At 35.9% G+C, this 16,123-nt stretch overlaps 1 protein-coding gene across 1 annotated transcript; it reads right to left on the bottom strand.

Annotated features, from left to right (window-relative positions):
* Positions 1–1,313: 1,313 nt before the first annotated feature.
* LOC108682803 (5-hydroxytryptamine receptor 2C) lies at positions 1,314–15,897 on the bottom strand. The gene is made up of 4 exons (XM_018172043.2): positions 15,122–15,897; positions 5,220–5,337; positions 4,815–4,966; positions 1,314–2,813 (listed from the first exon to the last, which is right to left on the bottom strand). Exons 1-4 carry the CDS (start codon positions 15,662–15,664, stop codon positions 1,827–1,829), a joined length of 1,800 nt encoding a protein of 599 aa, XP_018027532.1. The 5' UTR covers positions 15,665–15,897; the 3' UTR covers positions 1,314–1,826.
* Positions 15,898–16,123: the final 226 nt, after the last annotated feature.

The raw sequence follows: 16,123 nt of genomic DNA, 5'->3' as shown, positions 1-16,123 counted from the left end.
TTCTTTCATAAGAAAATTCCCAATTTCTTAGTAATAGCTACATAGAATTCGTTACTAAGGTCATCATATGAAATTATTAGTCTTTTTCCTTCGGTAAAATAAAATTGTTTTGTGTTTAACCGTGAAATTTGTTTACAAACTTGACTCGTATGTTAAAAACTTGACCCGCGTTACAAACTTGATTCGTATGTTAACAAAATATTAAAGGCTAAAAATCTTAGTGATTAAAAGAAAACACAGCCGTTTTCTTCTGAATAAATATACCTTATCGTTATTGAATAATGCTATCCTGACAATCTATAAGATTTATAGCATATTTTCATGTTCAAATTTGAAACCAAATATCGGAAAACTGTATGAGAAATTTCAAAGATCTGACTATTTCACTGATGGAAACCATTTGAAATTATTGGAACTCTGAGAAGAAAACTCGAGAATGGGATACCCTATATGTCGTTTTGTGTATAAGTATTTAGTAATGGATGCAACGCTTCCGTTTCGTTCGTTGTAAACGACGCGCGAAACGTAATAATTTTCATGAAGCTTCGTAGCTTTCATTATTGGAGTCAAAGTACACCCATGTTTGATGGTTGATCTCGTTACGTAGAAACGAAATATTATTCTTGTCAATATTAACTTTCAAATAACCGATTGAGATGATTTCAGGGGCGACTGAAAGTTTCTTGAGGCACTTTAATAATTTCACGAGGGAATTGGCATGCCTCTATCAATGCAGCAAATCAGATTTAAAGTAGGAAAATGAAAGAGCAGCTAAGTGTCGTATTGTCTTATTGAGTATCATTGACAAACAAACTAATTCTTATAATTGCAAGAAACATGGAAGAGATGATACACTTTGATTGTTGGTTACCTTGTATTTGTACACATCAATTTTCTACACTATCAGACACACAAAACTCGTTCCTAAACACTTTAAACGTACGTACAAGTATCTTCATAATCCGTTCGCTTATCTCTGTCATCCTTCTACTATCTTTAGCATGCATCCGTTACGTTTTTCTGGTGAAGCATGTACATCATATAAATCATTACAAAGACTGAAGTCCTGTGATTTTATTCTTACATGCGCACTTGCTGCTAAAATTTCCCTTCTTAGAAGGTAAATAAATTTGTAATAGTAGAAAAAGTACTCTCAGAATTTCTTACATTTCATTTTTAAATTTTGGTTTATATAAATTTCGTAACCTAAAAATAATTATGATTGGAGTTGTGAGCGAAGAACGAGCCAATTGCGGATGATTACGTCCCAAACTTTTTTGAAATTATGAATTTTATTTTCCCAATCGGCCAAGTTACAGCATTTTCAGGTAATTATTGTATTATTTGTTTGCTTTCACAGGATGTATATATAGTGGGACACATGGTTCTTTATTTCCATCTACCGATTCGAGATAATGTTTAATAAAATAACATGGAGATCGTCAATTATGATCCGAATGGGATCATAATTGACGACGAAAATCAAGCAAGATGAAAATTATTTTCATCTTGCTGATTGTGATTGAGACTAGTTGTAAGAGACTGGAAACCTAGACCTCCATAACTCATTTCGATACAATTTCTTATTTACACCAAAAAAGTGCCAGGCACACATTTTCTTCCAAACTATCGTGTGAACTCTTTTCTCTTCAAAATTAATAATGAGAAGTTATGCAAGTTTTTGCACACAAAATAATAAGTCCTGCTGCAGATGTAACGGTTAATAAGGGACATAGGGACAAACATATAATATAATATATCCGTGGAAGCCAGACATGGGCGTTCGAATATTCTCGGTCAGACTCAACGATTAGATGAGCTTCCATTCAAACTTTGTGCTCCTGATTCGATGAAGCCGCTGGAGTCGTAGGAGGGGGGAATGTGGGACTGCGAACATAAGTAGAAAGCGTGTGGATGGAACAAGTGGTTGGGGGAGGACCATGGGGTCCTCCTCCACAAGGGTTTTCTGACCCCGAGAACCCTCTGTTGGGCCCACTGATGAACGAATAACGACAACACAGGAGGTTGATGAAAGCTGATCGGAAAGTTCTGTTAAAGACGGTATAAATCACAGGGTTGATAGTAGATGAGACATAGCCTAGCCAGAGTACCATGTTCGAGAGCTGCGGGTGAACAGAACAGCCTGGACAAGCAGCCATGAACACCGTCAACAGGAAGAATGGAGTCCAGCATATCAAGAACGCGAAGAAAACTAATCCCAAAACTTTAGAAGCTTTTTGTTCGGTGGCGACAGCATTGGCTGCCAGAGCGTCACGTTTTTTAGTGGCTAGGAACCGGAGATGCCACGCTGCTGATCCGACCAACTGGAGGCGCAAAGCCTTCATTCTGAAGTTGCGCGTATCCTGCTCGATGGACTCCGGCGTAGAGGGCCCTTGAGACTCCTGCGTTGGATCCTCCACGCTGAATAAACTTGAGCCGTTGGCATAACTTCTGCTGAGACCAAGACGCTCGTCGTAAGGGTAAGGTCGAGGGTCAGCCCTCTTATTCACTTGGGCTTTCCTCTTAACTGAACGATATCTTCCCATCGTTCGAGCTTTGCCCGTTGAAACATCGGCGGCAAACTTGGCTTTTTTCCTCAAGAGGTGCACTGTGAGCGCGTAGCTAATCACCATGATTACCATAGGCACGAAAAATGCGCACACAGAACCAACGAAGAAGAAAGCCCTGTTGTTGATAGCGCAGATGTCGTGCGAAGGCATTATGTTCAGTGGATCAACGATGCCCAGAACTGTGATGAGGGACGTGACGAACATCGCCGAGCACCACACCAGCACCACCTTCAAGCCAACCATCTGCGAGATTGTAGAAAAATTGTGTAAGTGACAAAAATCTTGAGTTGTGTTCCTTATAATGAATTTTGTATAGGTTAAGAAAAAAACAATGATTTGTAAGAAATTTTTATGTCGATTTTTTTTTATTTTTGCATCTTTTTTTTTATTTGTAAATTTTTTCATGAGCACCCTTCATATTCCACTGAATAAAAAAATCACACAGGGTACACTGCTCAATAATACAAGTTCAATACTGTACTGATGGGATGAAATTTTCATGCAAGCGATTTCTTGCACAATTCCCAACCATTTCTTTCTATAATGATGAGCATTGATTGATTACGAGAACAATAATGATGAGTATTGGTAGATTACGAGAACAATAATGATGAGTATTGATTTATTACGAGAACAATAATGATGAGTATTGGTAAATTACTAGAACAATAATGATGAGTATTGATTGATTACGAGAACAATAATGATGAGTATTGATTAATTACGAGAACAATAATGATGAGTATTGNGCCTGTGTTTGGGTGAGCTCGCCTGCTCGCCTGTGTTTGGGTGAGCTCGCCTGCTCGCCTGTGTTTGGGTGAGCTCGCCTGCTCGCCTGTGTTTGGGTGAGCTCGCCTGCTCGCCTGTGTTTGGGTGAGCTCGCCTGCTCGCCTGTGTTTGGGTGAACTCGCCTGCTCGCCTGTGTTTGGGTGACCTCGCCTGCTCGCCTGTTTATGTCCGCGGAACCATCCAACTAATGCGCTATCTGCCGCCGACCAAGCGTCTTTAAAATTGATGTACATTCTTGACGGATGATAACGGCAAAAAAAATATTATTATGATTTTGGCATTGGAGGCCCTTATGTTGATTTGAAGTGTCGTCGAATGAATTAAATCTAAAAGTTTAAATTTTAAATTAAGAGTAGGTGCTTGTCAAACTCAATTTGGACACTTAACTTTTTTTATTAAGACGACACTTAGCTGAACAAAGTCAATTCAATTCAAAGCAGGCACTTTGATTCAACTGGATTTTGCGTGATGAAAAAAAAACAGAAAAATACAAAAATTGGCTTCGAAATTTTTAAATAAAAATATATATCAGGGATATTTCCAAAGTAAGGAAGTTTTTCCCGCTGTATCGTGTGGAATAATATTTATGCCATCTATAGTTCTGGTATAGATGGCTTTTTTACTATCACTCTTCAATCTTTTTACTATAAGAGTAAATATACGTGTACTCTTCACTATTCTTTTTACGATTAATCTTCAATCTCAAAGTATTTAAATATCTTCTTTTCAATATAGAATATTCCATATGCTGATCGGAGCGCAATAAATGTTACTCAGCTCCAGCAAAGAATATTCACTTAAATTCAAGACTCTCTCAGCGGAACATTCCTCAAGTAAAGGGTGGACGGTGAACTTGACATGGCGTCTGTCGGGAACTTTTGCAATCTACAGTGGCTCTACGGAGCACAAAAGATGCCAGACTTTGCTAGAGAATTTGTGCCAGGAAAGAACATAGAATCAGACTCCAAAGCTGATAGCACAATTGGATTCCGTCGCAGGTGTGAAACTGCTACATGTTTTGAGACTGCTGCTCCAAGTAGAAACTTTAGGTTGTAGGTGGGAGAATTCTTTTCTGTTGGGCATTAGAAATTTCAGCGTCCTATTTTCTGGGCGGGTGATTTTGATGAGGCCGACTCAAGTTTGTTGTCAGACTCACTTTTTGTGTGTATGAAGATGGTTCTAAATTTTCATTCATGGTGTATAACTAGTGAGAATCCCGTCTGCATGGTTTTTCTTGTTTATAATATACGCTTTTTGGTAAATACTTTTAATTGATGTGTTGTATAGGTAGAAGAACACAATTACAAATCATTATTTTCTGGAAGTTTCTGAGTCATCGTCATTTCCAAAAATTTGGAAATGCTATAGGGCTGTGTTCTCAAAAATATTTTCCAGCTCCACGAATAATTTAAGGAAATATATATGGAAGGAAATATAGGTTAATTAATTCCTCACCTTCTTACTGTTATGTCGAGTTTTCAGAGGGTTTCTGATACCCATGTAGCGCCCTAAGGAAATGGTGCACATGTGCATGATGCTTGATGTGCACGCCAGCACATCGCAACTGATGTAGATGTTGCACCACAGCAGTCCAAACGGCCAGTAGCCTGTAACATTAACAGTTCAGTTCATCACTTTCTCTTGAATAAAAAATCAAAAATTGCTGTTCTCATGCCCTCTATATTCGTGCAATGGTGGAAAATTGCAGAGACCTCTATCTTCAGGCTTTTATCGCATTTGAGGCTTAAAATTTTTAAATTTTTATCCTAAGATGATTTAGAATTTCCCTGCAGTCTGCATCAACAACGTTTTCATCAAAATTTGAAGCACATTTACGGCGACTTTAATTTCTGGACTCACCAAAAAATCCAGCAATGGCTCCGAATGGCATGACCACGAGCGAGACCAAGAGATCGGCCACAGCCAGGGACATCAGGAAATAGTTGGTGACGTTGTGCAGTGTCTTCTCCAGGCAGATCTGGAGCATGAAACATGAAATGGAAAGTAAACATTTTGAGCATGCAAATTCTTTGTTATTTATGGGATACTAGAGATAATAGCATTATCTATTAGTTTTTAATATCATCATAGTAATAATAATAATTATCTGTTAATTTTTGTGAGAAAACAATTGAACATTAAATTATCATGAAAGTGATCAATCAACAAATTTGAATGCGAATTGTGGCGGAAATCTATTCATATAATCTAAATGAGAAATTAAAGTTGAAGATAAGTTCTCCTTAAGACACCATTTAAGAAAGGTATACGAGTCTAAAAGAAAATAAAACCGCTTTAAAAGAAATATGAACATAGAAAATTTAATAATCAAATAAAATCCGAAGAGAAAGATATTTGATCAGAAAGACTAAATTCTTGTGATCCAATTTATTTATATACAATAAAATTGAAAGAGTAAAGTAATTATTCTGCTACAAAAACACCGTCGAGACGCCGGGATATTTTGTTCAATTAATTTGAATTACGACCATTGAAAATTTTTCGTTCACTCTTTGAGTTTAATACATGAATATCATGGTTCAAAAACCAAAATAGCATGCTATCAAAATGCTACTTTCTTTGAGCGCACATCATTCACTGCAAAATTGAATATAAATTGAAAAAATGTTACAAAAAATACGCTGAGCCTCATCGGTGACAATCCGCAAACATTGCGGCAACAATTTTGGAACTCGCAGCGTTCCAGTTTTAAATGCTGTCGCGCTACTCCTAAAACGACTCAAAATGAAAATGTAAATATGTATCTTTGTTCTGAAGTGACCGCGAACTAATCATTTGCCCACACAATCCTTACGATCTTCGCTTCGACTTTCTGTCTATTGAATCTGCCGGAAAAATCTTTGATTTTTCCTAATCTTGGAGCATCTAGACCTTGAACCTCTGTAATTTTTCATACGAAATATACCCGAAATTTCCCCAGGTCTGAAACCCTCAAGCAAATATTTATAGCTTATTCATCCCTGTACAGCGATGTAATTTCCCTTCTCCTGCAGACCTTAAAATCGTCCGTATAAACTTTTTCATTGCCATTTATGTTTTAATTGAGACAATTTGTACTGCGTGTTAAAAATTTTAACATATTAAATTAATCGGGGACAATTCAACTTTGTAGTGAGTGAAGTCAAATTTTGCAGCAGTAAAACAAGAAGGTAAATTGTTTGAATTTTTCTGTCTAATTTCATAGAAATATTATCAATCCTGGTCACTTCAAATTGTTTTAAAAGTTTAGCACGAGATTTAGGAAAAATTACAGCTCCGCATTTTTTAACAATTCAATACTAATAATAATTTAATAATAACTATTACCTTTGCCCTGAATATCCAAATATACTGCTATACTACTGCCTAAATTAAATATTGTACATAATATGTATTTCGATAGATGAAAATACCTCCGTTTCAAAATTGGTCGAGATAAATTAAATCGATATCCCTTTCGTTTTCTCAATATTCTAGTTTAACATCTTTCTTTCATAAAATTAATTTCAATTAATCTCCAATTAAAATCCTGTTGTAGATCCGATTTCCATCGTTAAAGTTTCGACGGCCAAAAAACGTTTTACTTTCAGGTATGAATTCCAGTAACGCAGCTAATTGAACGCGCCTCGTCAGTCGGTAAAAACGTTCGCTTCAGGAACAGCTTCTCTCATCACGGCTCCGTAATTCCAGCTGCAAGCAATTAGCGGCCTCCAACACACGAATAAAATTTCTCTACGTTCCTAAATTAGGCCCAAATAAGCCAACGTCAATTTGCTATTAACATTTTTGCATTGCAACAATGTAGACATAAGCCTGCATTCATTGCAACAATGTAGACATAAGCCTGCATGCATTGCAATAATGTAGACATAAACCTTATTGCTTTGCAATAATGTATACATAAACATGTATAATGTGTACAGAATGAGCGGTTAGCAGACTACGCATGGCATAAAATTAAATTTTTACACGTTTCTGTATTCGACCCGTACAAACCCGCGTCAATTTCCAATTAACCTTTATGCAATGAAATAATGTAGACTGGAATTTGCGAAAGGAATTGGTGTCGTTTTAATGAGAATTTCTTCGCAGTTAGCCGCCTCCGACAAGCCATAGAATTCGCTGAGTTCCGGAATTAGAGAAATACAAACCTTGTCAATTTTCGATCAACCTTCTTGCATTGAGATTATGAAGACTTGGATTTGCGTTTAAAATTAACATAGTTTTAATAATAAAAATTTTCCGCAATTAGCAGCCTTAAGTTCACCATAAAATTTCTCTACGTTTCGGAATTCGACCAAAACAAACCTTAGTCAATCTCATACAACCTTCGTGCATTGAAATAATGTAGACTTGAATTCGCGGGGAAAATCAGCTTGGTTTTAACTTGAATTCCACATAGTTTCACTAATTTAGAGATAAAATCTGTTAATCTGTTTAATGATCCAATATTTATCTTGCAGGTAATTTATATTTCATGTTTACTCATATTCTGAAAAGGAGCGAAATTTATGGTGATGAAAAGTATTCAACATGCATTTCATAAACACAAAGGGACCTGAGTGGAGACCTCTCAACTAAATATTGTTACATATCTCAAATAAATCTTTCAGTTTGCACATTCAAGCAACGGTAAATATTTTCGATAAAGTAATTTATGTTTAAATACCTAGTTATCGTGACGCTCGGTCACTTTCAAATTTCAATCCACACTGAATTTTTTACTATAAATTTAACCACCATTTATTTTATTTCCATAACTAAAATTACTATATTAATATCGAGCATTTATATTTTAGAATATGATAAATTAATCACACTGATTAACCTATCACCAAAAAAACTCTTCAGAAGGAAAGCACTTTCTCAAAGCCGCCGATTATTTACTAAATCTTAACTTTAAACAGAACTTTTCTTATAAAAATTATTTGGCTACACATAATAATAATATAATAATAGTGGGTTCAACGTTTATTAGGCCGTAGGCCTGTCGCCGATTCTTGACATCGTAGAAAATTCACAGCTTGTTATGGTCCCGAACTCGTAACTCACTGCTCCAATTTTGCTTTTGCTTGAACCGCCCGGCCTCTTCCCCAATTTTGACCAGAAACTTTCACACAGAGCTGGGATCGAACCCGCACATCGCTGCTCTACACCCAGTACTCTGAACAAAAACCACTTGGCTACCCTTATATCACCCTTATAACCCTAATATAACATCATGGCCCACGCCATTTTTCTCAATTCAACGGATTTATTAGCAGTCAAGATTGGATACCTCGCAATGATCATCATAGCCCAGCCTCAAGGATAACAAAATCTTTTGAGGAATCATGAAAATTTTTCGGACGTTCAGGAGACAAATATAAAAGGCTGAATCCGAAAATTGTTCATTTAATACAGAATTTTATAGAACTTTTTCGCCGCCAATTATAATTTATAGATTTCAATAAAGCATAATTTCGTTTAGATTGCGTAAGATGTCCGAATACTTCGTGTTACATTGGATAACTAATGCATTTGTTTTTCAGCGTTTAATAAATGTATACTGCTATAGTAAATCTTTCCATTATTGTTTGAGTTACAGGCATTCATTCAAAAGACTGATGTTTTAAGTACTCCCAGGAGTCGAAATTTTTGCTCTAAGTTTTCAAGAGAATTCTAATGTCCTAAAAAGAACGCGCGGAAACCTATTGGTCGCTTGTAATTTTCAAAGGCAGCGCAGAATTTAAGCAGGAAACTCGGCGCTAATCGCCTGAGCGGAGAAGCTGCGTGGGCGTCATTTGTCAAGCCGGCGGCCGACGCTTGGTACAGTCGCGGCAAAAACTGCAGCGCCCCTCAGTAAATTGCCTCGATTTTTTCTTGCCTCGAAACAATGAACAAAAAGAAGAAAAGACGAGCGCTAGAATAATGAAGCCTCTTGCGACAAAGTGGCTTGCTTTGCGTGGCTGTGAATCACTGCTTCACTGCACTGCACTGAGGTACTTCACTACGGCTTCTCATGTCGATGCGGCTATACTCACTACCATTGCACTGCGCTTCACTGCTTCAAAATTCCCTGCGAATTTCTTCCATAAGATCACTTCACAAATTGCGAACTTCAGTAACGATTCTTCAGCGTCAAAATCTTGAGGTTATTTTAATCAAAAGTTATTTGACGAGAGCACTGCAGTTAATGCTTTTTGCGTGATTTGAAGAATTGAATCCACTTAGCAGACTTTGGTTCTGCTGAAATGAACTAGACGGCAAGAAAGCTTTCCATTTAGTTGTAGTTTAGGCTGTGAATGAACTTTGCGAGGTCGGAAATGTCCAAAAAATTCTAAGAAATGCAATTGATTTACAAGAGGAATTAGACTTCTTTTCATAGTAAAACTTTTGAGATTAATTGAATGAATAATAGCGTAATTTTCAGTATAGATTTCATGCAAAGAATTTGAAGGCTATCTATTGAAATTTGCATTATGAACTACGAGTATGTGCATATACATTTTGCATGGGCACATGGATAACATACGAAGGCGTGTATACTATTAGCAGATAAGTGTAACATAAATTTAATTGTATAAAATAAGTAGACGTATGTGAAAAGTTAAGTGTAGATATATAAGCACGTAATGATTGCACATGAAAATGTTCACTAGATAAAGCTTGAACAAGCATTGCTGGAAAAATGATCGGTGTGTTACGTGAAAAATAATAGTTTTCTTTAATGAATGTGTCAAAAATTATTAATGATATTTTTTTATTTTTAGCATAGATTTACTTATTATTTCTTACTGAGTAAAAATTAATAACTTTCTGTGTTGTACGACCAAAAAGGGCTAATTAAAATTTAGAATGCCATTGTAAATACTTCATTCCTTAAAATTGTGATAAAGGTAGTATTTTAACCGACTGAAAACCTGATTCAAGATTTCAAACCACCAAAACTTGATCGATTACTTAATAAATAGATTATTTCATTTTCTACTAAACGATTTACAGCAATAAACTTTACTTTATTTTCTACTACACGATTTATAGCAATAAACTTTACTTTATTTTCTACTACACGATTTATAGCAATAAACTTTACTTCATTTTCTACGACACGATTTATAGCAATAAACTTTACTTAATTTTTTACTATACGATTTATAGCAATAATCTTTACTTCATTTTATACTACACGATTTATAGCAACAATCATTATTGTATTTTCTACAACACGATTTATAGCAATAAACTTTACTTCATTTTCTACTACACGATATATAGCAATAAACTTTACTTCATTTTCTACTGCACGATTTATAGCAATAAACTTTACTTTATTTCCTACTAAACGATTTACAGCAATAAACTTTACTTTATTTTCTACTACACGATTTATAGCAACAATCAATATTGTATTTTCTACAACACGATTTATAGCTATAAACTTTACTTCATTTTCTACTACACGATATATAGCAATAAACTTTACTTTATTTTCTACAACACGATTTACAGCAATAAACTTTACTACATTTTCTATTACACTATTTACAGCAATAAATTACTTTATTTTCTACTACACGATTTACAGCAATAAACTTCACTTCATTTTCTACTACATGATTTACAGCAATAAACTTTACTTCATTTTCTACTACACGATTTACAGCAATAAACTTTACTTTATTTTCTACTACACGACTTACAGCAATAAACTTCACTACATTTGTATCGTGGACGTGCCCAAAGAAGATCAAAAGTCTCCTCGAGTCTCAGCAAACGAAGGATAAAATCATAAAAGCCAAAACTTGAATTTCAAGTCCCACTCTAGATTCGAAAAAACTCTTTTTTATCGTTGGTATTAAACCTTGGAATGAAATTCTTTCGTAGGATTAGGGCCGCATCCGAAACGATTGCCGTGACATATAAAAGACTTCAAACGTTGGCTTCAAATCAGAACATTTTTATTTTCTGGCAACGTCATTATGAATTCATGGGTCTAGAATGCATTGCCTGGAAATTATGTAAATATAATACATCTACATAAATCAATTCATAAAGGGAATGAACTGCATTTATAAATATTTGTACGAGTAAAAGCTCATCGCAGATTTAATTTTCCCATTGAAGAAGGGAAAATCAAATTTTTAAATACAACACGTAGTTTATCTTAAGGGCTGCTATAAGTTTCCCTTTATATTTCACTTGCGCCGTCGTACTAGCTGAGGTTCAGATGAAGAGATACGTTAATAATAATATAATAATCAAGTTTATATGTATTAATGTTTTTGTGACATTATAGATAATAATAATATAATAACCACGATAATTTTAATTAATGTTTTCGTTATATTAGAGCATGCAAAGCCACTGAAGGCTACGATAGTGTTACAGCGTTGCCCTGGAGCGAAATTTGCATTTTTCATCGTCATCGCCTATTTACTCTTGATTAGCTCGTCGTGAAGCAGGAAAGCAAGTAAATAAAGCCCGCCTACATGCATGCATAATTAGATTGAGGTGTTACTTCATTTGCATGTTTTAAATATATAAAAAAGTTGAAAGACCTGAATAGTTGATATGATTTTATACATATATTTTAAACCTGTGATTTTCATTTACTTCTAAGGAGGAAAAGGCTTCCATTTAAATAATACATTAATATATGTCATCCATAAATTATACCGACGAATTTATTGAAAAAATATCGTAACTCAAGTATTGCTTAGTAATTAACAATATTATTTTTGAATGCAATGAAATTCTTCATAACAATTCTTATTATTCCTTTCGCGTTGTTTTAAGGACCAGATTATTTTCACAGAGCAATCACATTAAATTTAATTCGCCATTCTAATGCGGTTGCTAGAACCAAGCGGAACTGTTTGCGGAAACACTAAATGGATTTGTTTTACTGGACCATACACTATATAAGCCATCATAAACTGCTTCGAATTTTATTCTGTCTAATTTCTGACTATGTAATACACAATAAAAGGCAGAATGTTATAGGCGCTCAACCTTCCTCAAATTGAATCAGTTTATTTGCTTTCAGTCTCATAATTAACTTGAGCGCAGAATTATCTTAGACTTTATGAAAAAGATTAGGAGTTCAGAGCTATAGGAGTTTAGGCAAGTCCTTTAAACATTTACAGGAAGTTAATTGTTTACGTTGGGTCGTTGCAGCGGTGGGATCGCTGGAAGATTGTTTTTATGCCAGGAAGTCAATTTGGTTAGTCTGCCCTGAGCTCACCAAACGCAAAGTTGCTGACGCACGAGTTTACCTGTTCGGAGTTTCTGAACAGGTAAAAAATTAAGATTGAAAGTTGGCTTCAGTTTGTATTTCTAGAAGAACAATTTAAATAAAAAACTATTACGTAGTGTATATATATATTACAGGCTTCGCATCTGTACCACATTTGACGGTAATTCGTCTTGCTTCGGGAACCTGATTCTTGATATTGAAATTTGTTATCAGGTTTTCTGTAACATTTCATCTTCTAAAATCGCCTTCAGTCTTCCAACTGCAGGTATTGCTCGAGTTTCAAGATGTTTGTGCCAGGACTGTGGCAGTCTGGAGGCTCGTATTGTCTATTCTGCATAATACAAGCAATATTTACGGAAATTTTTTCTATTTAGGTAATACTTTTTTTTAATTATTCAATTCGAGATATTGGTTTCGTTCCTGTTTTCAATGTTACGAAAGGTTTAGTATAAGAGCTGAAGTTCAAATTTCAGTAAATGCATCGAAAATTTCAGTAAACAAGGCGTCGAAATTAATCCTGTTGTTGTCGGCCCTCGGCACGTCTTCTGCATTTTCTTGAGAACCGAGATCGTCCGGCCGGCATCCGCAGGATGAAGACAAATATTTCTTAACCTTGCCACAACCTAATTGATCTTTACCATTTATCTTGCTTTTCTTCGCCTTGTTTTGAGTTTATGCTAATGTGCTTATTTCATAATTAGTTTAAAGCACGAGTGAGCAATCTTGTCCAATTTTTTATCGCGTCGTTATATTTATCTCTCGTTATCACTGACATTGCTATATATCACTTATTGCATCAGTACGGCGTGAGCCAATGATAATGAAAATTGTTATAATTTCATTTGATTTAAATATGGTTGATGGATCCATACTTCTGTATTTAATAATAAAACTTGAAAAACGTTTGAATTTTTTTATAGTGTTTGCAACAATCTCTTGTAATTTCTTTGTATGTTTGAGGATATTGCCATGTTAGCAGTTTGGAGCGTTGCTGGCGCTCATTAACGGCTCGGACGACCATGACTTCCTGACGCTGATGCAGAATTCGATATCGACAACCCTCGAGCACGCGAGACGGGGATAGCAACGTCCGTAGACTTTAGAGATCCGATGAGCCACTAAATTCTGATCCCAAGCAAAGATTTGAGATGTAAACTCATGAAACTAAGAGATATATCCATGTTGTTTAGTTGCTTTAATTGGGTGTATTGATTTTGGGCAAATGAAAATAGTAAACTGATAAATAATCTAACTCAGTATCTAATATTTAATACAACAATTTTAATTCTTCAATGTAACACCATGAATCTGAACATTTTTTAACTTCATTCCTCATTTAATACACATTTTCCATTTTTTGTTCTCCGCTGACAAGGCAATAGTTTCAAAAGATGTTCCAAACTCAAGACGTATCGGAGCGGCCGTTCATTTTACACTTCGTTGGTTTGAGCGTCAAAGGCTGGCTTCTCTTTGAAGACCGGACGCCGATGCCGAGACCGGCACAATATTTTCAACAATATATGCTAGCCAACCTTCTTCACAAAGCTGGGTTTTAAGGGGAGCGTCTAGGGTAAAATTTTGGATTTCGGCTTTTCCGGTTTTTAGTCTCATCTTAAAGCTGGCATTCTGACCTATCCAACGGTACCAAAATCATCTCTGTACGTTGATTTATGCGTTCACGTCAGATCATGAAAGGGAGGGGACTGGGGTAGTTCTTTAACAAATAGAATGGGAGGAAATTCGCTGCGAGCACTTTAAATAGAGTGTCTGCTTGAAGTGCACCTTAGTTATCCGCCTGTTCAAGAGAGATATTCAGGTGGGATACTCAAGAAGGTTATTCAGGTGGAATTTTCAAGAGAATAAACTGAATATTATATAGGTGGGATATTCAGATGAAATCTTCAAGAGGGATATTCAGGTGGAATATTCAAGAGGGTTTTTAAAGACGGATATTCAGGTAGGATATTCAAGAGGGATATTCAGGTGGAATATTCAAGAGGGTTTTTAAAGACGGATATTCAGGTAGGATATTCAAGAGGGATATTCAGGTGGGAGATTCAAGAGGGGTTTTTAAAGACGGATATTCAGGTAGGATATTCAAGAGAGATATTCAGGTGGGAGATTCAGATAAAATATTCAAGATGGATATTCAAGTCCGATATTCAGGTGAGATATTTTAGTGGATTATTCAAGTGAGATATTCAAGAGGGATATTCAAGTGTTTAATATTTGATTCAGGCCTTGCTCTATTGACTGATTTCATAATCTAATTGTTTTCATGTATATCTTCTGGACTAATCCTTCGTAAAATTATCAGTTCTATAGTCAACCGGATCATCATCTAGCATGTCAACCGAAGGAAATTCATTCATCCATCGAAATTGATTACCCTCTAGGAATAAAATGTAGAAAACAGATAGTTTTAATGTTCAAATTAGTAATAAATTTAAAACAGTGATTAAGAATACAATCTCGAGGTAGAATAATTATAATAATAATATGAGTTATAATGTTTCATACTCACAGAAAGACACACGAGGATGTTACCCCCACCGCCCGCCAGGATGAAGAGTGTCAGAAATAAGAAGGATAAGTCGTAGTCGGGGACGATCTGTCCTACGGTAACGTTGCTGGACTCGACGTACGGAAAATGTTTTCCGGTCAAAGTGGGCAGGTCAGGTAGCATGGTTCCCAGCGCACCATAGCTTCTGTTGATTGGTTCAGAATAGGTAGAATCGGACCATAAACTCATATTTGAAACCAGTGATGACCTGAGGTCAAGTCCAGGTTGACTGTCGTTTGTGTCAAAATCTTGATGCTGGACTAGGAACCGTGAAGGCCACATCATCGTGTAGGAATGATGTGACAGGTCCAAGGATAATTCTTCATGGTTTTTTGTTGTTAAATGGCCAATATTTCCGAACGCCGATGAAGAAGCGTTAAAATGAAACGGGCTGCTCAGTCTCTTTATGGTGCTGTTCATTGGGTCGAAAGATGGGGGAGTTTTCGCAAGATAATCGCTTCTCACTATTGTATCACAATGGGTTTCGAATGAGCACTGGTTCATTTTGCAGCGTAATATTTTTGTTACCTGATTTACTTCACTAATGTTAGACGATCTCCCTGATGTGTCGTTTTTGACACACGTAAAGCAAAACGTCCTGTTAATAATATTGAAGTAGACGTCGCTGTAATATTGGGACTGGGTCACGTTTTGTGCACTAGGATATGATTGTAGACAATTAACATTAGACGGGTTAAAACAATCACTAGAGATATTATCACACTGCAAGCTCACTGTACAAAGTTCATCGTTCTTATGTTCTATTTCCCCCAAACTGCATGCACCGATAATTTGGGGACTTGTGCCAGAGTTTCTTTCTCTTCCGTCGATCACACGACTATCACTAAACTCGTACGTTGCGTTTGATGGATACTGAAGGTCAAGGTTTGATTCAGGCCGTTCTGAATTGGTCGATTGTGAAATTGACATTTTCTTTTTTGTATATCCACCACCGCTGTCGAA

Source organism: Hyalella azteca, unplaced genomic scaffold (genome assembly GCF_000764305.2).
Source record: "Hyalella azteca isolate HAZT.00-mixed unplaced genomic scaffold, Hazt_2.0.2 contig7030, whole genome shotgun sequence".
In the NCBI taxonomy this organism is placed as follows: domain Eukaryota; kingdom Metazoa; phylum Arthropoda; class Malacostraca; order Amphipoda; family Hyalellidae; genus Hyalella; species Hyalella azteca.
The sequence above is the reverse complement of the archived record's forward strand: the minus strand, read 5'-3'. Positions and strand labels throughout refer to the sequence as shown.